The 18155-nt window shown below is 48.9% G+C and overlaps 2 protein-coding genes across 6 annotated transcripts; one reads left to right on the top strand and one right to left on the bottom strand.

Annotated features, from left to right (window-relative positions):
- Nucleotides 1–851: 851 nt before the first annotated feature.
- Nucleotides 852–11479, bottom strand: uba2 (ubiquitin-like modifier activating enzyme 2). The gene is made up of 17 exons (XM_086208071.1): nucleotides 10427–11479; nucleotides 6807–6890; nucleotides 6571–6641; nucleotides 6395–6459; nucleotides 6213–6313; nucleotides 5966–6087; nucleotides 5219–5286; nucleotides 4965–5086; nucleotides 4585–4684; nucleotides 3682–3833; nucleotides 3386–3479; nucleotides 3182–3294; nucleotides 2946–3101; nucleotides 2621–2717; nucleotides 1725–1830; nucleotides 1488–1633; nucleotides 852–1393 (listed from the first exon to the last, which is right to left on the bottom strand). Exons 1-17 carry the CDS (start codon nucleotides 10565–10567, stop codon nucleotides 1185–1187), a joined length of 1947 nt encoding a protein of 648 aa, XP_086064197.1. The 5' UTR covers nucleotides 10568–11479; the 3' UTR covers nucleotides 852–1184.
- Nucleotides 9942–18115, top strand: lcat (lecithin-cholesterol acyltransferase). 5 transcript variants are annotated; one of them, XM_086208074.1, is made up of 8 exons: nucleotides 9942–10235; nucleotides 12662–12956; nucleotides 13728–13884; nucleotides 14158–14258; nucleotides 14509–14604; nucleotides 16073–16297; nucleotides 16365–16560; nucleotides 17074–18115. In XM_086208074.1, exons 1-8 carry the CDS (start codon nucleotides 10140–10142, stop codon nucleotides 17435–17437), a joined length of 1530 nt encoding a protein of 509 aa, XP_086064200.1. In that variant the 5' UTR covers nucleotides 9942–10139; the 3' UTR covers nucleotides 17438–18115. The 5 variants fall into 5 exon arrangements, with proteins under 5 accessions (XP_086064200.1, XP_086064199.1, XP_086064202.1 ...); XM_086208073.1 differs by having other exon boundaries at nucleotides 9947–10235; nucleotides 14143–14258; XM_086208076.1 differs by lacking the exon at nucleotides 9942–10235 and adding an exon at nucleotides 11917–12279 and having other exon boundaries at nucleotides 14143–14258.
- The last annotated feature ends 40 nt before the right edge of the window (nucleotides 18116–18155 follow it).

Below are 18155 nucleotides of genomic sequence, written 5' to 3'. Positions count from 1 at the left end.
GTGCTGAACTGAGGAACCCTTGCGCTGGTACAGATTGAGGTCTCAGAACCACATTCAGGAGTTCTTTATGATCAGTCTGGTCCTGCTCTATTCAGCTGGTTTTCCACTGGTGGAATTGTTGGTACTGGGCTGGGACGACACGGTTCACAGCTGGTGCCAGACTCCCCCGTCACAGAGGTTTGGGGTCATTTAAAACCCTTCAGGCCAGTGTTCATGAGTGGTGGTGGTGGGTGTGGTTCTGGTCCAGGAGAGGAACCGATTAGATCTGAGCAGCCTTATGAGAAAGCACAAGAGGAGTCCAGTAAAAAAACAAGACATCTGCATTGACATTTATTGTCTTCATCAAACTGGTCCAAAGCCCCGTCAGGGCCTTCAACAAGTCAGATCACATGGAACCACGAATGAAGGAGAGGGACTCACGGACAGACGCCACTGGGGAAGACAGCTGGAGCGCCACATCATGGCTCTTTCAGCTTGTGGCTCTGGTGCTGCCGGATGAACGCGTGAGTGTTGTGGTGAAAACACAACTGAACATCTGGCTGATGGACATCTTTGTTCTAACCAGCCAAACTACTGCCATGTTTAGCCTCAGAGCGCTGCTTCTGGACCGGCTCCTGAGCATCTGCTTGCCTCACTCTGGAGGGCGTTGTCGCATAACAGCAGGCGAAATAGGATAGAAGAGGTAGCTAACACGCTAACGCTCGCGGAGCGCCGCAGCCAGGGACTCCAACGCCTGCCTGCTGACCCCAGCGATGGCGAGGAACAGCCACCCCCCCCCCGTGGTTAACAAACAAACAAGAATGTTTTGGTTTTCACACTTCTCCTTTTGGAACCTGACAAAGCACCCCCACCCCCCCAGCACAAGAAATACAGTCAACTTATAAAAAAAATACAAAAAAAGGACTTTTTACCATAAAGAGAAGTATTTTATAGGGACAAGAAATTAATAATATAACAAAAAGTCGTGTGTATTTTTTCAAAACGTTTCAAAATGTCGATTATTTACAGCATCATGTGACAAGAGTGGGAGGAGTTTAGAAGCACAACACAGTTTGGGGGGCGACTAAAGACAAACCGGGACAGCGAACCGTTCTTCATAAAAGATGCGTTTTATTGAGGCCGACTGTGTGTTGAGTCACGGGGATGAGAGCTCTCAGTCCTTCAGGACGCTCGCGGACGAGGGGTTAGTCCAGAGCGATGATGTCATCGTCATCATTGTCAGTGGGAGTGGCTGCTGCGCTTGATTGGTCCGTCCGAGGGCGTTTGGTGGATGTCTCGCCAGTTTCTGCATCTGAATATTTCCTCTTGGTGGCGCTGCTTGCTGCTGTGGAGATGGATGGCGCCGCCTCCTCGTCAGAGTCCACAATCATGATGTCGTCATCGTCTGCTGCCGCTGCGGTGGAGAAAAGATTAGATTCTTTACATGCATTTGAATCTCTGAATGTCATCCCGCACAATCCCTGATGTGTCCACGCTAAACTGTTAACCTTTAGAGGAGGAGGTGGAGGGCTGGGCGGAGTCCTTGTTGCCATTGGTGATGCTGTTAACCTCTTCCTGGTTACTCTGTGGAGGCGGGGCTTTGTCTGGGGCTTCACCAACGACCTCAAACTCAACATCTCTCTCTAGTTCCTCACTGCCAGAAGACACAAACATTCTTAGCTTTTGATCACCAAAACAAAAAGTAATATGTCAAATGCAGGGGGACACAAGCTGAGGTGGCGTACGTGTGCAGGACAGTGATGAGGAGCGTGTAGTCTTGGAGGAAGTCGTCCGCTTGCAGTCGGCTGCCGTTACGGATCCCAAAGTCAGAGAGGAATTTGCAGTTGTTGGCTGGTAGGAAGCAGACGACACGGGAATCACAGGTGGCACGAACAAGCAGGTGGTTCAGTTACTATACATGTGAGGACCGAATTATCAGTGTTGACGGGGCAGAGAAGCACAATACAAACCCTTGATGTCTGACTCACTGCTTTAAATGCATTTCAGAGACATTTCCTAGTGCACTGGGATAACCTTCTCATGCACAGCTGCTACTTTAAGGTTCAGAAGTACAAATCCTTGCAAACCAGCGGAGGTTGAGCAGAACCAGCGCCATCAGAGGTGGTTTCATCTCATCCTAGCTCGTCTGGTTCAACTGAGGACACGATCACTGCCAAAGCGCCCTCTTGTGTCCAGATGGAAAATCACAGCCCTTTACTTTTTCATCCATCCATCCATTTTCTACCGCTTATCCTGTTATGGGTTGCAGGGGGTCTGGAGCCTATTTAGAGTATCCAATCAGCCCAGCCCCCATTTGCATGTCTTTGGACTGTGGAGGAAGCTGGAGTACCAGAGAGAACCCAGCAGGAACAGGGAGAACATGGAGACTCACCCAGAAAGACCCCGTGCTGCAGCCGGGGCTCCACCCACAACCTTCTTGCTGGGGGGCCACAGGGAGGACCACTGCTCCACCGGGCCGTCCCCTTTACTTTTCGTCACATTCAATCCAAATACTTTCAATTTCCCTCTGTAGCATTTTGTTCTTTTGTCAAGCTGCTTTATGTTCTTCTTGTATTTCAAAATAAATCCACATGAGACGCGGGCTAGTTTTCTTGCTAGGTTTCTTGCGGTTCCTCCTCACCTTCTGTCTCTCCCTCCTCAGAGGAGATGAGGATGGTGCCTTTTCCATCCTCTATCTGAACATCTGGAGCAACCATGCCAAACCTCTCCTTCAGGATCTGAAACACAAGGACAAGACGTCCAATCATCAAGGCTCCCAAAGCTGCGTACCGTGTTTGGCTTTCAGGTCATAAAACAGAATAATTAATTCAATCCAAGGCTGTCCTAAAACCTCTCGGCGCAAAGTCAACCTGTCGGACAATACTGAGGGTTTTATCTAACCCATCAGACTTTTGTGAGGCAGAGCGAGTTTCTCTCTCCTGCACTCCCTGAAAATACTCAATCACCTTGTCCTGCAGCGTGACGACCATGGTTTTATGGACATTGACTTTGACGGTGACTTCAGGTTTGCTGGCGCAGACGTAGCAGTTGGCGCTGGGCGGGTCCAGGATGCACGGTACCAGCAGCTTCTTCCTCAGGTTGGGACACTTGTTTAGGAAGATCTGGGGATGAGGTTGAACTTTTAACGCAACTAGAAAGTTGATAGCGAGAGGAGCTTTTGTCTCGTGGTAGCTGGACTGACCGTGCGACAGGAGTCCAGTTCCCCACTCAGGATCTTGAGCCCCTCCAGCACAATCAGCCCGGCGATGACGGCGTTGGTTGTCGCAATAGCTGGGATGATGTTGCCCGCCATGGCTGATACGATCAAATCAAATTTAATCTGTTATCCAAGGATACAAACATATAAACAGCACGTGTGTTCCTGACTGAGCTGCTGCGAACTTACACTTAACATCGAAGCGACTCTTCATGTTCATGCTGAAGATGTGCATACGCAGGTTGGCTGCAGCCGTCACAAAGTCCATGGCTGGAGGATCATCCTGGCAACGAGACCATGGCAGTCACACTCACGTCGGTGGTTCTCAACTCAGCATTTCAAGGTTGGACAAGATTTCAATGCAATGGTGAATCTTTTGCAAGATGTTCAACAAGCCCGGAGCAGATTTAATTTGTTTTAACTCTTGACAAGACAACAAAAGCTTTTGTTTCCTGACGTCTTCTTGATTCATAAATCTGCGTTACCTTATCCCAGACAAGCTCAGCTTCTCTTCCCTTCTCCTTCAACTGTGAGCGGAGGGTGTCAACGCTCTGCTGGAACAGCTGGCAGTGGCCCCAAACACCCAGGACCTGCTGGTCCTTCAAACCCAAGCCTGGAGACTCCTCCTGAGGACACGCTGGGACACACGATCACAGCGCAGGAGTCAGACACAGAGACACACCTGACACTTTCACACCGCTAACACACAGGGCAGAAACTTCCCACATGGTTTGTTGCCTCAGAAGGACCTTGCTAACGAGCTCCTGCTATTGTTCTCCATTTGCATGAAAAACTTCATTAGGTCAGGGCTGCACAGTGGAGCAGTGGTCCTCACTGTGGCCCCCCAGCAAGAAGGTTCCAGGTTCGAGTCCCGGCTGCAGCACGGGGTCTTTCTGTGTGAGTCTCCATGTTCTCCCTGTTCCTGCTGGGTTCTCTCTGGTACTCCAGCTTCCTCTCACCGTCCAAAGACATCAATTTGGGGACGAGGCTGATTGATTCTCTAAATTGACCGTAGGTGTGAATGTGAGTGTGAATGGTTGTTCGTCTCTCTGTGTTGGCCCTGCGATGAACTGGCGACCTGTCCAGGGTGAACCCCACCTCTCGCCCGTAGATGCTGGGATAGGCTCCACCCCCGCGAGTAAGGAATAAGCGATGGATAGATGGAACTTCATTAGGTCAGTTTATGGACCGGGTCATGCTGTGGGAGTTTTAGAGTTTATCAACAAAACCACTTGAACCATTGTTTGAAGGCGAACATTTCACACATTTGACCTTTTTAAATAAAAAAGAATCAGCCACAACACAGGAGACACAGATCCCTGTGCTCTACAACGAACCAGGTCCCTCAAAGCCAACAACCGGGCCACCAAAAAACCGAGTACCCATACCAGAGTTCTCCAGCTGCTGCCAGTCCAGGGGTGTAGGAGCCTTCCTCTTCCTCCACAGTTTGTCCATGGTCAGCAGGTACATGATGTCATCTTTGAAAAGCTGTGTGTAAAAAACCAGCATGCAAACACAAGGTTTCAGCCCCATGCACCAGATACTGCTGAATTAAACTCTTACATTAGCAGCTGCTAGCACCGCGTAGTTACCACACCGCGTAGTTACCGCACCGCGTAGTTACCGCACCGCGTAGTTACCACACCTTGTTACCACAGTAATAACCCACCCACATAAGAGGTTCAAACTGAAGGAGTGAAAACGCGTGTCCGGACAGAGGCCGCGTTGACGAGCCGCTGGTGAAAGAGTTCCTCTGTCAGACCGATACCTTGTTAAAGAGTTTGATGGGGTCATAGCCGATGGAGCGGGCCCATTCTTTGGTGGAGACGCGCTTGATGTCGCCGTCCTTTTCTGAGGCTGTTGCACGAGCTGCTGTTTCTTCAGGGTTCCCTGCACACAGAACACGCACGTTTCACACAGAGCTCCAGTAGTTTCCCCTGTGTGAGGATTAACTGACGACTTCCACAAAAGCTGCTGTCCCAAATTCTATGAGCACAACTTTGCAACAAGGGCACCACTTACATGCAGCCTCTGGGTCGGCGGTGTCAGGGGACACCTCCTGGTCTGCATCCTCCTCTCCAAACAGCTGACTGGAGTTCAAGAACAAAGGTCAGTTCAGGAGGAATCACAATACCGACTCAAACACTCAAGGCTTTTCTACACATCGATCACGTCCACTTTACCACGAGGATTGAATTCGCCTCTCCCAGTCGACTGGACACCATTTGATAAAATGATGTAACCCTGAGTTGGGGGGTAAATGCTCCATGATTCGTTCGGTTAGTAGGAACTCCAGACAAGTATTTTCTTCATGATCTCCAGAGAACCGCACACAACTTGACAAGTATTTCTGCTTCCCAACTGTTGTTTTCCTGCTGGCTGTGCATTGTACTTTTTTTTTTAACATTTTAACAAATACTTGGATAATCCATCGATCATCCTGTCACATTTACTTACAAGGTAGGTTGCAATAATGAAATTCACCACTAGATGTCACTAATTCTTTAACACTGACCCTTGAGACCAAAAACTGCACAAACAGGTTGGCCTCAGCTTCTCGGCTGTGATGGTGGTCAGCACAGCAGTACATTGGTATCTTTGAAATGTAGTGGTTTGCAATGATGTTGAGACAAAAAGGAACATGGAGACATCACCAATGATGTCCTGTCTGATGAAACTATGAATGAACAAAATTTCCTGAAGAAGAATCAGTGAGAAAAATCAAGCCTGGATAGGGTTTGAAGGCATGAGAAGAAGAGGTGGAATTACTTGAAGAGATACTTTGCCCAGACGATGCAGTGAATGGGCTCAGACGGCGTGTTTCTAATGGTGCATCCTGGGAAAGTCTTCTGGGCGGGCTTAGGTTGGCATTCATAGCACTCCGTCATTCCCTTGGGACAGACAGAGGAGAAACCCAATAAGATGACTATTGGGGTATTTATAGCCTCTACTTGCATAGCCATATGAAGACTCTGGAGCTGGTGGATTTCAGCAAGGCCATGAGGTGAACGTGTACCTTCTTGATGACTGTGACCTGGCCCAGGTAACCAGCAGTGCCACTCTCGATCAGGGGGATGTCTGCTGCCAAACACATCCTGTTCACATGGTTACGGGCCGCTGCGGAGACAAACAGTCTCTCAACATCCTCATCATTTGAGTCTTTACATCTGAGAGAAGCCACAGTGAGGTCGGGGGTACCTCTGTTATCAAGAGCATTCATCACCAGAATGAACTGTCTGAAGAACTCCACATTGTAGTCAGGACTGTCGGACAGACAAAGACCGTGAATTAGGTTTATCTGTTGTTCCTCACACAGACAAGTCGTATTGGATTCAAGCAATGACAGAAAGGGAGAGGATAAGTCATAAACTCACTTCATGATGCTGTCGTGGTAGGCAGTGATATTTGCAGTGGGGCAGAACTGCAGCACGCTCTCCTTGGCCACCTGGAGGACACAAGGTTAACTGAGCGAGGGAGGAACAAACAAATACCGCACGCTGAACGATTTAGTCTACAGCGCATTGTCACAGAAACCACACGTCTCAGAGAGTTCGCCATGTAACACATACACAACTGCTGGATGTCTGCCTGTGTTTCTGAGGTTACAGACCTGTGCTTTAGACTTGCCAACATGCTTCTTCTGGAAGAGGAACTGCCGGTTCAGGTTGCTGACATCGATCGTGTCCAAGTCAATCTTCAAAGAGCAACAAAGTTGTGACAAGATGAGACATCCCGACGACTACTCAACCAGTCATGCTCATACAAGTACCACCGGCTCCCTCGAGTGGTAGGCAGAGGAATCCCAGAAATACAATTTTTGACAATGAGAAAAGTCCAAAATATTTAAAATGAGAGAATATTAATCCAAACAGTAAATACTTTCAAAGACAATATGACCACTGAATTCTAGGTCACAATCCATCTTGTCTGTCTTGTAAGACGTTTGTTTCAGGCAACTGCATGGTCACGTTCTTCACGTCACGCGCGACACAGTATTTAGAGAAGCTCTGTTGAAACTCGAGCTGACATCAGTGAGCCGGGCAGCGCAGCCGAAGCGTCCAGGGCACCTGCTCCCGTATGGCTCCACTACAGTAGCAAAATAGCTGCAGACGCGTACTTCAATGTGAGTGTGGATTGACGTACACATTTGCAGCTATTTTGATACTGTGACGGCCCCATGTTCCAGCTAAGCTTGAATGCCCCTGGTAACCTGGAACAATTGACTTGAGCCGCTTCTGTTGTGTCTTTTTATTTGTATCATCTCTCTTTTATTTGCATCATGTCTTTATAGTTGAATCGCAGCCTTTTTCTTTGCCACTAACTCAACTTGTGTCCGCCATGCTTGATGCCCATCGGTGAGCATCCAACTGAGCACAGCTGCATCATAAATCAGTGATCACCACTGACCAGGAACGGAGGATCTGAAAGACCCCAAGTCTGCTTTCACGAAACGCTTGTTGGACTTTTGGATGCAGCGACACAGCTAATATCCCGCACTGCTGCAGATGTGTGCTTTCTCCTTCTTTCAACAACTTATCTGTGTGAGGAAGCTTCTATTGCTGCGATCGAGACCACAACCAGAGCCCGGATGGCACTGAGCCGGACCTGAGACTGAAGCAGGCGCGAGAGGGCGGTCTGCCCAGGGCTGAGGTGTGTAGTTGTAGTGATACACATTTGCACAAAGTGGCTGATAATGATCAACAAAAAATACCAGGAAAAAACTGAGGTGTGTAGTTGAGCGTAAGGCAACTACTACGCTCCTGTAGTTTTAACCTTGGTCATAAATGTAGTACTCGTTAGTCTGATTTGGTACTTGGTTGAAAACATTTGAGAACCATGTACTGGACTATTAAACATTTATACACACCTTTAACAGCACAAGAAGAGAAATTAGGCCAACAGACATATTCTCTCTTACACCCCTTTCACACTGAAACGCGTGTCAAAGTGGGTTTTTGTACCCGGGTTTGCTCAGCATCAGGACTCATTGAGGCTTCCAGCAGACGTGGGTCTGAGCTCCACTGTGAGGCTGCGTGCCTGTGTTTTTCTCTCTCGTACGTCATCGTGATGACGTCATCACACATAAAAGTGCACCGTGTCTCAAATCGGTGTCCCGTACAGTTCCAGAAATCTGCCGCCAGATCTCCTCTTCACCGCGGATGGCGAGCAGCTCGCAGACTTCAGGATCTTGCCAGTGCACTGCCACGATCAATAAAAGCGTGCAAGATGGCGGTACAAAATTGACATTTCAAATCATAACTGAAATATGGTATAAATCATTATGAAGACTTTTTTCCAAGTTGTGCTTCGAGGCCACAGACTCCATATTGTACGTTTCTGTTCTGCGCCTCCCACTTCATAATACCAACTCTGGTATTATTGAATCACTTAAATGAGAAAATCATTCACTGTGGGGGACAAAATTTGACGCAGGCAAGTTCCCTCATGTCAGTGTTGCAGTGGCTGTCGGTTACAGTGTACGTTTTTTTTCCAGTATTTTGTTGATTAACAGACCCCCCAAAATTTGGATAATATAAGCAACTTTTGTTTTAAAAAAAATTTACTGCAATTACACTTTAAGTGTAATAACCCAGCGTCCTAGAAAAGGGCTCCTTGAGGCTTTGATGTGAAAATGGATTTATCAAACTACATTTTAGGAGTGAAGGGCAGAGGCGATTTGTTAAAATATATCAGCATGTCAGCCCCATAAGAACCATCATGACACAATTACGGACTTGCAGTGGAAGCATTTATCTAAACAGTCAATATACTGATTTAACGGAAGCTGACCACCACAGTCCAAAAACACATCAAATCCTTTAATTTCAAGTTATCAACAATGCCGTCTTTGTGAAGACCATCGCCGTTTATTCATCTCTAGTTCTTTTGGACATTAATTACATGTATAATCAAAGTCAACTCTACATATCAGCTCCATGCAAATCAAGGCGGCAGCACAGTTCTCCAGAGCAGTGTTTCCCAACCAGGGGTACGCGTACCCCTAGGGGTATGTGAGCACATTGCAGGGGGTACGTGGAAAAATTAAGAATTTATTTCCACGATAATAAAAAATATTCTTAATCATTTCATAAGTCCGTCAATAAAATGGTACGTGTGCGCTATGACTTGTTTCCCTGGGGAGACAATAACCTGTGGCACAGCCATACCAAAATCAAACAGCGGGAACCTGTTTACCTGCAGGTGAACATGGATAGATGCCTAATTTCAACTATTATTTTTCTTTAATAACAATATAATAATAATATATTAATATTAATAATACAAACGTTTACTGTAATATTGTTTCTTACTGCCTTGAAGGCAACATAATTGGATGTTTCTTTTGAGTTAAATAAGAAGATAATGCCTGAATATTAAATATTCATTTTATTTCATCTTCTTAAATTGAACATTTAATATTCAGGCATTATCTTCGTATTTAACTCAAATTAAACAAAATTGTATGTTTAATTTGAGTTAAATAAGAAGATAATGCCTGAATATTAAATGTTCAATTTAAGAAGATGAAATAAAATGACTTGCGTTGAATATTCAGTTGTGTTATGTTCTACTTTTGGAGAATCATGAACACGTATAAGTGAAGGGGTACTCATGGTCTGACAAATAGACTCAAGGGGTACACAAGACAAAAAAGGTTGGGAACCACTGCTCCAGACCAATGAAGGACTCCTCAACATCCGGGAGCCCACCTACGGAGACCCGTGACAGCCAGAGTCCCGACCCTAAACATCAAGCTGAGGATACGGAACCCTATTTGTTGTAGTTCGTCCATTATTAACATCGACATGTAAGGTTGATGCACAAACTAGAATCATGGTATTTGCCAGGCATAATGTGACCCATCTACACGTTACGCATTTGCAAGCCAGCTGGCTAATGCGAGAACTTACAAAGAAGTTGTCTAGCTAGATTAGCCGCGGTAATGGCGCCAAATGCTCAGCTACGGGGCTTCGACGCTGGAAAAGGTTTTTCTACAAAATTTCGGACCATGTCCACTTACATATGCGCTTCGGTACAGGTGAGCATTCCAGAACCCACAACAAGAACGCGTACATTGTCTTTCTTCAAGAAGCAACAGCCCGGGAATTAGTCGGAGCCCACTCACCTACCGCTAACCCCCCGGAGCCGTCTGAGCAGCACAAAGACCTAGCTAGCATAATAGCATGTTCGCCCCGCATACATTCACAAACAAACGCAAGTGTTACAGACCACTTCGATGTTCTTGAAGCCGGTGAGAACGAGGTTCTTCAGCAGCTCGCAGCCGATCCCTCCCGCCCCCACCACCAGGACCTTGCACGTGGAGAGGGAGTCGGCCAGCTCTTTTCGAAGGGAACCCACCAGTTGGACCATGTTGATCGGCAGAGACAGAACCAGAGCCAGCAACCGGGAGGCTAGCGGCTAGCTTCTTCTTCTTTTTTCCACTACAGAACCGAAGTCCCGCCCAACTTCCGTTTAGCTGACGTCTTCTTCTGCTGGCTGCTCTGGGGCTGCGCGGCGGCGCCCTCTGCCGGGCGGGTGGCAGAACTTCAAGCTACCGCTCGCATATTGGAGCGTTTCATCAGTTGGCTTCACTTTTAATCACTTTAAAATGTGAATTAATTTAAACAAAACAAACCCGTTTGAGTCAGTCGTCGTCTTTGCCTCCTTCCGGCTGCAGTCACCAACAACCGCTGGTGGGAAGTAAGTCAACGTTCCCAGCACACCCATGTTCAGGTGCGCGTGTCTGCGCTGGAGGGATTCTATTTTAGGGGATTTTGAACTTCACTTATCTGAACTGAACAACCCAAGTACTGTAATGCACAAGTATCACGTAGAATGTGTACTTGTACTTTTGATACCCAGGGAGCTGGATATCGGTTTCTGTTGTTAGAACCGCGAGCGGAGCCTGGTTCTGCTTCCAGAGCTCCGCCTGTCGTCCTCTCCCTCTTGCCAGCCAACAGTCGATTCACCGGGAAGGATCCCGGAGCGGCTGCGCCTCAGCCGGCCGACGTTTGCGACCCTGCGGGTACCGGAACCACGGTCCTTAGATACGTGGAGTGACGTTTCTCCGGGCGTGTGTGCTCAGTGGTTACTCAGTAATGGATTTCTTCTGACCTCTGACGGCGTCTCTCCCACGTTTACCTGCGGTTTCACCGGAGTGGTGGTGTTATGGTCGGTCAGGATCTGTGTCCGGCCAGGACACGTCCAGGATAAATACCGGCATATTACTGGCAAATCTGAAACAGGTCCGGATGTCTGTTGAGGTCGAGTCCCTGGTGACGTCATATCCCAGCGCTGTGAGCTCATCAGCTGAAAGGCAGAAACGGAGAAAGAAAACGAGCAGAGTTTATGAGAAATGAGTGGAAGTCAACACGTGGTCTAACAAGCGGGAAATATTTCTCATTTAAAAGTTGTTCGTTCATGCTCGAAACGCAGAGGGACGAACACGATCGCGTCACGAGGTCGACGGTTCGATTCCACGTAAAGATGCGGGGGCCGCGACCGCACGCCCCACTGACACGCACCCTAGGTTCATGTCCGATGGTGACCTCACACGGGCCGCAGTCCAACTTCACCCTATAAGGTGCACCTCTTCCGCTCCGTCGCCATGGTGACAGCGACCGTGACGCTGAAATATGCTGCCTTTGTGAACTCGGTGAATTTGTAACTTACCAAGTTGGCAAACAGTCAACCATGTGTCTAAAATATGGACAAATCTGAATTTTAGTCTACACTGAGAGGTGATAAACTCCGAACGTCTGCTGATTCTGGTTTAAGGAGTCCCACCTGCGCGAGCGTGCACCTGCACGGCCTTACGGCGACGCAGGACGAGGAAAAGCGTCTGACTCTGTTTCTGAAACTTATCGAGTCACACCTGATTCTACACACGCCCTTTGTGCGATCTGTGGATGTCTGATCCGGACATCAATGAAAACCATCAGTGTTATAGTTTATTTCAGTGAAAAAAAACGATATTTTTCCGAGGAGCCTGAACGTAGCACCGAAGTCCGAGTACTGATGCGTCGGTCCGCATCAGTGAGAGTCTCTGCCCGGCTCAGGGGAGTCGGAGCCTTCGTCCCGAGGTAAAGTCACATTCAAGGTTGCTCTGCACGTCTGTAGCCGGCAGCACCTGGCCAGGTAGAGCGCCGGGCGCCTCTCTTTGCTCCGGCGATGTCGTTTAATCAAGAAAAACATCCGGAAACCTGTCTGTTTGATTTGTAACTCCGCGAGCCGCCTCCCCTGGGCGCTGCTTTCACGGTGAATCATTTACATTCTGTGGTGAAAATAAATATGTATAATTCGGAGGGAATCAATAGTTCAACGGGTAACTTACACGTTGTGTTTGTCCCCGTGCCCGCGGCTGTTTGTGCGCGTGGGCTGATAAGGCTGATTAATCATCCTGATGGAGCTCCGGTGCTCGTGGGGTTTAAGGAGGACTTGAATGCTAATTAGCATTAACCACAGTTGCAGGTACAAGCGAGTAAAGCTGCTCGGCTCGTCCGACCCCGCGGCCCGCCCTCCCTGCCTCCCCGCCTCCGCCCCACCGCCTCCGGCAGCGTTAAACTCGAGACAAGGGACCGAGGTTCAGCACAGCTGGCGGGCAGAAACATGGGGTCTACAGGACGCGTGTGCTCGGGGCTGCTGGTGGTCTTTCTGCTGGGCCTTCAACATTCCTCAGGCTTCTGGATAGTCAACGTCGTCTTCCCCCCCGATGCCAAAGTCCGAGTCCCAATGAAGAGCACTCCGCCTCTCATTATCGGTGAGTCCTCCAGCAGCGTTTCTACTGTTCACCTGGTAGTCATGGTCTCTGGACCCCGAGCAGGTTTCAGGGTAACGCACCTGAACCCCTCCCTCCTGTAACCAGGGAAGTTGACATTATCAGCAAACGGTGACTAGACTCTCAACTACCAGGTCACTAAGTGTTCCTCCATGTCAACTAAGCTCTAACCAACCCTTGTTAAAGTGCCTGTCGGGAGGTGTAAGAACAGTTAAAGTTGTGGTTTGAGTCCGAGAACAGAGGCAAGAATGCGTAACTGCCCCCTGCAGTGGGCAGAATCAGGAACTTCAGCATTTGGGGTAAAGTGTGCCCCCCCCCCCCACTCCACCTTGATTTATGATGTCACAGGCACTTAGTTTACTTCTAGCGATACAAACGTCTGTTTGTAGTCCTCTACTCGGTCTTTGTGACTGGAGAGCAGTCAGAGAGCAAATCCCTCCACCAAGAGGGGCTTGGATGAGACTGAGGGGTGGTGGTGGAGAGCAACAGGCCCAGTGCATTCTGGTTGTTGTAGGTTTTCCACCCTTTAAGGACAAGTGGGTACTGAACACTCCTGTCCGTCCAGCCTGTGTGCCAGCACATTCACCAGACCTTCTTTGTGAGGTGATGCTGTGTCTCTGTGTGTTTGCAGCTTGCTGACAGATGCGATGCTGGTGGCCATGAGGCCCTACGTGGCCCCCTCATCCCTCTTGCCTTGGGCCCGCCCTGTTCACGTCACACTGATGTAACATGAATGTGTGTTTGTGTGTCCAGTACCAGGAAACTTGGGGAACCGCCTGGAAGCAAAGATAGACAAGCCTGAACTGGTCCACTGGCTCTGCTACAAGAAAACGGAGCACTGGTTCCCCCTGTGGATTGACCTCAACATGTTCATGCCGATAGGTGTGGACTGCTGGATTGACAACATCAGGTACCTCTGACTGATGCTTCTCCACTAAAAGATCTCATTTCACTGCATCTGATACTAGGATACATGAGGAGAATACTTCCTGAGGGTTTCTAGTTACCTGCTTCCTTCCTATGATCTCCTGATTTCACTTCATCTTGGTAGATAATGAAGGTCTGACTCTGGAGGGCCGGTAACATTTTTCTCCTGTTGCAGGTATAATTAGAGTCCCATGAGGGAATGTTTTCACTTGAATAGTCAGACGAGAATGTCCGTGTTCAGACTTGTTTACAACAGGACGAGCCGGCGGTCATCCAACTCCCCCGGGGTGCAGGTGCGGGTGCCAGGCTTTGGACAGACCTATACCATCGAGTTCCTGGACTATAACAAATTAGCTGGTGAGAGACATTCAACGCTCTCTTGTTGAATACTGCAGGGAAGCCAACACATTTCATTCCAACAACAACACATAGGACCTGGTGCAACACGCTGTGGTAGTCTGTAGTTGACATGTGTCACATGATCAATATGATCCTCCCACACACGTGTGGGGAAACCATTGCAGTTACTAAATCAGCTGCTGTATCACGAGGACAGCAAATCTGGACTGACATCTGGTTCTGATCAAGTCCACTGCTGTGTTTTCAGGTTATTTTCACACTATGGTGCAACATTTGGTCAACCTGGGCTACACCCGAAACGAGACAGTGCGAGGGGCACCGTACGACTGGAGATTAACTCCCAGTAAGTAGCAAAGTTAATTTACTCACAGCGTCAGCGGGTGTGTGAGCGAGATTTACGGAGCAGCATTCAGGGGAGCAGTTTACGCGGTGCCAGGACAGCACAGAACCCCCCTCCATTTGAAAACTAAAAGAGGTGAACCTTATTGAACTGATAAGGGATGCACTTTGCTCTGTATTTGTAGGAACCAATGACAGAGGGTTTTTGGCTGCTCTAGAACTCTCCAGAGAACTCTCTAGAGAACGGTAGAGTTGGAGCTCCTGCTGGCCTTCTCAGCTGGTCTGTCCTCGTGTCAAAATGTTCTGTGGTTGTGGGAAAAATCCGAAGAGAAAACAATCTTTGGTTTTCTTTTCATCCAAAACCAAGCAGCATTAACTTGATTCCTTTTGTTTGGACCAAAGCTGACAGAGCAACAAGCAGTAGGTACGTTACTGAGGGGAAATTACACCAACTTAGTTTCCTCTTCTCACGTCCAGCAGACACAGAGCAGCATCGAGCAGGTCGTCAGAGCACTGAGGAGAATTCTCGTCTCTGCAGCAGCTGTCTGATATCAGCTGGTGTTGCGTCTCCAACCAGCCAGGGCCAAGCTTGTACTGAAGTGCAGCGCCACTTCTGATGCCTGGACGTGGTTTGGTTCATGAAAAGGTTGACAAAAGCTAGAAAACCATATTTTTCTGATTCAGTCACCAGTAACCTTGAACCACCTTTGAACGCACGGAAAATTAGCCTGACGAGGGTTGAGGCTGACGAGGGTTGAGGCTGACGAGGGTTGAGGCTGACGAGGGTTGAGGCTGACGAGGGTTGAGGCTGACGAGGGTTGAGGCTGACGAGGGTTGAGTCTGAGCGGTAAGACCCAAACAGCTGAAGGAGAGAGGAGCCTCTTCAGTCAGGAGAAACTCTGTGGTTGGTGGCCAGCAGGTGGTGCTGTGCGGTGGGTAAACCTCTCCACCCAGCACCTCAGGAGGTGCTACTGATGCTACTGGCTTTAGCCTCCTGGCTAGCAAGTCCACTTCCCAAACTCACATCAGGCCAGAGAAGGAGAGCGACCTTTGATCCCAGCAACAACTTCATGATGACAGCTTTGTGCAACAGCACAGCGTTGCTGTCACTCTGCTGTCACTCGTGTGCTTTTTAAGTCACTCGCTCTCATTTTATCAGTGCTCCTCATTGATTGGGTGAGGGTCAGTCTGTTCTTTTCCTCCTTCTATATTCACCACTCTTGTTGCTCTACACTTGGACACTGGTATGGACGCTTGTGCCTTATTCCCTCAGCACCACCTACTACTGGCATCCACCCATCTTTGTGTATTTTCTTCGCCCTGCTAATTGCCCCTCGGGGATAAATGAAGTTGTTCGGATTCACACAACGCAGGTTACAAACGGGAAACTGTTGTGCGTTAGCGACGACAACTGTGAGGCTGTGCAGCGATCCTTTTAAAGCTGCTGCTGATGTCTCGTCCTCCAACAACAGATGAGAATGAGGAGTATCTGGCCCAGCTGCAGGAGCTGGTGGAGAAGATGTATGCAGAGTACCAGCAGCCCATCTACCTGCTGGCCCACAGCATGGGCTGCCACTATGTCCTCTACTTCCTCAACCACCAGCCTCAGGCCTGGAAGGACAAGTACATCAGGGGCTTCATTTCTCTGGGTGCTCCATGGGGGGGTGCTGCTAAAGTTCTGAGAGTCCTGGCGTCAGGTTAGCAAAGCCAACATCATCCAAATGGCCCCCAGTACGATTCGGTAACTGGATGTCACTCTTTCAGGTGAGAATGACGGCATCCCGATGCTTTCCAACATCAAGATCCGCGAGGAGCAGAGGATGACGACCACAAATCCCTGGATGCTGCCGTCTGAGATGGTCTGGCCCAAGGACCATGTTTTCATCTCCACGCCCACCTTCAACTACACCAACCAGGACTACCAGCGCTTCTTCAGGGACACCAGCTATGAGAACGGCTGGTAACCCACAGACCCTCCATACCACCACACAAGCCTTGTTGAGTTAAAGCAGCCGCCTCAGTCAGAGGCTCTGAGTCCGCCTCACTGCCTTTACCTGCAGAGCAGTGAGCACAAGCAGGGATGGCAAAAGTACACACGTTCATTGCCACTTAAAGACTCAAAGTAAGTAGAAGTACTGATTTAACCAGTTGAGTCAAAGTAGAGACGAAAAACCCCAACACTGAATATCATAAAACAATACAAGGAGCCACCGTCGAGTGTCTCTGTTCTTTTCTAACCCGAAATGTGGCGGATGACTTCTCCTTCTTTCTTCAAAGTTTACATGACGATCTTGTAAATGAGTTGGCTCGCCTGACCTGTGGTTATTGACTCTGCGCGTCCGTGGCCTTTGTCCTGTTGAGCAGGTGTAGCTCTGAGCGCCCACAACAACATGCTCGCTTTGTGGGGGGGGGTTAAAGTTCTGGACCCTGCACCGCTCCAGCTCAGGACCCTTTGTCCTCTTGTTGCTTTCAGGCACATGTGGGAAGACACCAAGAATCTGACCGGCCAGCTCCACCCTCCCGGTGTTGAGGTGTGGTGCATGTACGGCGTTGGACTGCCAACTGCAGTAACGAACATTTACGACCAGGAGTTTCCCAATGCAGACCCGGTGGACTTCGTCTACGCTGACGGGGACGACACGGTGGACAGCTTTAGCATGAGTCAATGCAAACGCTGGGTGGGGAAGCAGGAGAAGCCCGTCCATGTCACCGAGTTCAGGGGGTTAACCCACCTGGACATTGTCCTCAATGATCATGTGCTCAATCAGATCCAGCGAATCCTGGAGAGCGAAGCCGAAGTGCCCAAAGAGGTTGATGTCAGGCCTGGAGCGAAGTAGCCGACGGCGGCGTTGAACCACCCTCCAGACACACAAGCGGAGCTGTTGACCTCTGTGTCAGTTCAGGTGTGAACCCAAATAGTACAGGTCACATGCTGCTGCTCTCACTCATGCCCCCGCCCCCGCCCCGATGTAAAAGCAGCAGATCAAACCAGTCAGGAAGCCTGTAACGCACCTCTGACCCCAACCTGCAAGCCTTTATCTCTGCTGCAGGCCGCCGACCACCTGACTGTGAGCTGCTGTTCTTGTTTCTTATCTCTCGTATAGTTTTACGTCTCACACGTGACGTTTTGTTGCATCTCTGTATTTGATGCTGGGAGTCATATTGTTTATGGTTTTTAGCATAATAACCATAATTGGAAGCCAACAACGGGGCTGTAATGACCAGAATGCTGTTGGAGGGGGTTTTCTAAACTGGGTAGCTTGATCATGGCCTCATCACACACCGACCTGGAGAACCTGCCTGCAGCCTGGGAGCCTCAGCCTGGGCCAGACCCGCCTTCATTCTGATGCCACTCACAACTTTGGGAGGTTTTTTTTAGACTTATTGATGACTAAAATACGTACGCGCGTACGTACGTGCACATTAACCTGATAACACGGATATTTTGTACTGTCGTGTTTACAGGACAAATGCAGTGTAATGTTTTCAATTAATAAAAGCATTTGCATATCAAGCGTCACGTGTGCAGAATGATTGCTGAGGCTTCGGATCGAC

The sequence above is a fragment of the Aulostomus chinensis genome, chromosome 7, assembly GCF_037954235.1.
Source record: "Aulostomus chinensis isolate RoL2024-O1b breed Wild chromosome 7, RoL_Achi_v1.0, whole genome shotgun sequence".
Taxonomy (NCBI): Eukaryota; Metazoa; Chordata; class Actinopteri; order Syngnathiformes; family Aulostomidae; genus Aulostomus; species Aulostomus chinensis.
This window is presented reverse-complemented; position numbering and strand designations above follow the sequence as displayed.

What these genes read in the sequence shown, in the direction of transcription:
- lcat (XM_086208073.1), top strand. Translation starts at nt 10,140, where the DNA reads ATGGCGCCAAATGCTCAGCTACGGGGCTTCGACGCTGGAAAAGGTTTT. An exon ending in ACATATGCGCTTCGGTACAG is followed by an intron (nt 10,236 to 12,661) that starts GTGAGCATTCCA and finishes CATTAACCACAG; the next exon opens with TTGCAGGTACAAGCGAGTAA. An exon ending in TCTGAGAGTCCTGGCGTCAG is followed by an intron (nt 16,298 to 16,364) that starts GTTAGCAAAGCC and finishes TCACTCTTTCAG; the next exon opens with GTGAGAATGACGGCATCCCG.
- uba2 (XM_086208071.1), bottom strand. Translation starts at nt 10,567, where the DNA reads ATGGTCCAACTGGTGGGTTCCCTTCGAAAAGAGCTGGCCGACTCCCTC. An exon ending in TTGGCAAGTCTAAAGCACAG is followed by an intron (nt 6,642 to 6,806) that starts GTCTGTAACCTC and finishes TGTGTCCTCCAG; the next exon opens with GTGGCCAAGGAGAGCGTGCT. An exon ending in AGGTCACAGTCATCAAGAAG is followed by an intron (nt 6,088 to 6,212) that starts GTACACGTTCAC and finishes GTCTGTCCCAAG; the next exon opens with GGAATGACGGAGTGCTATGA.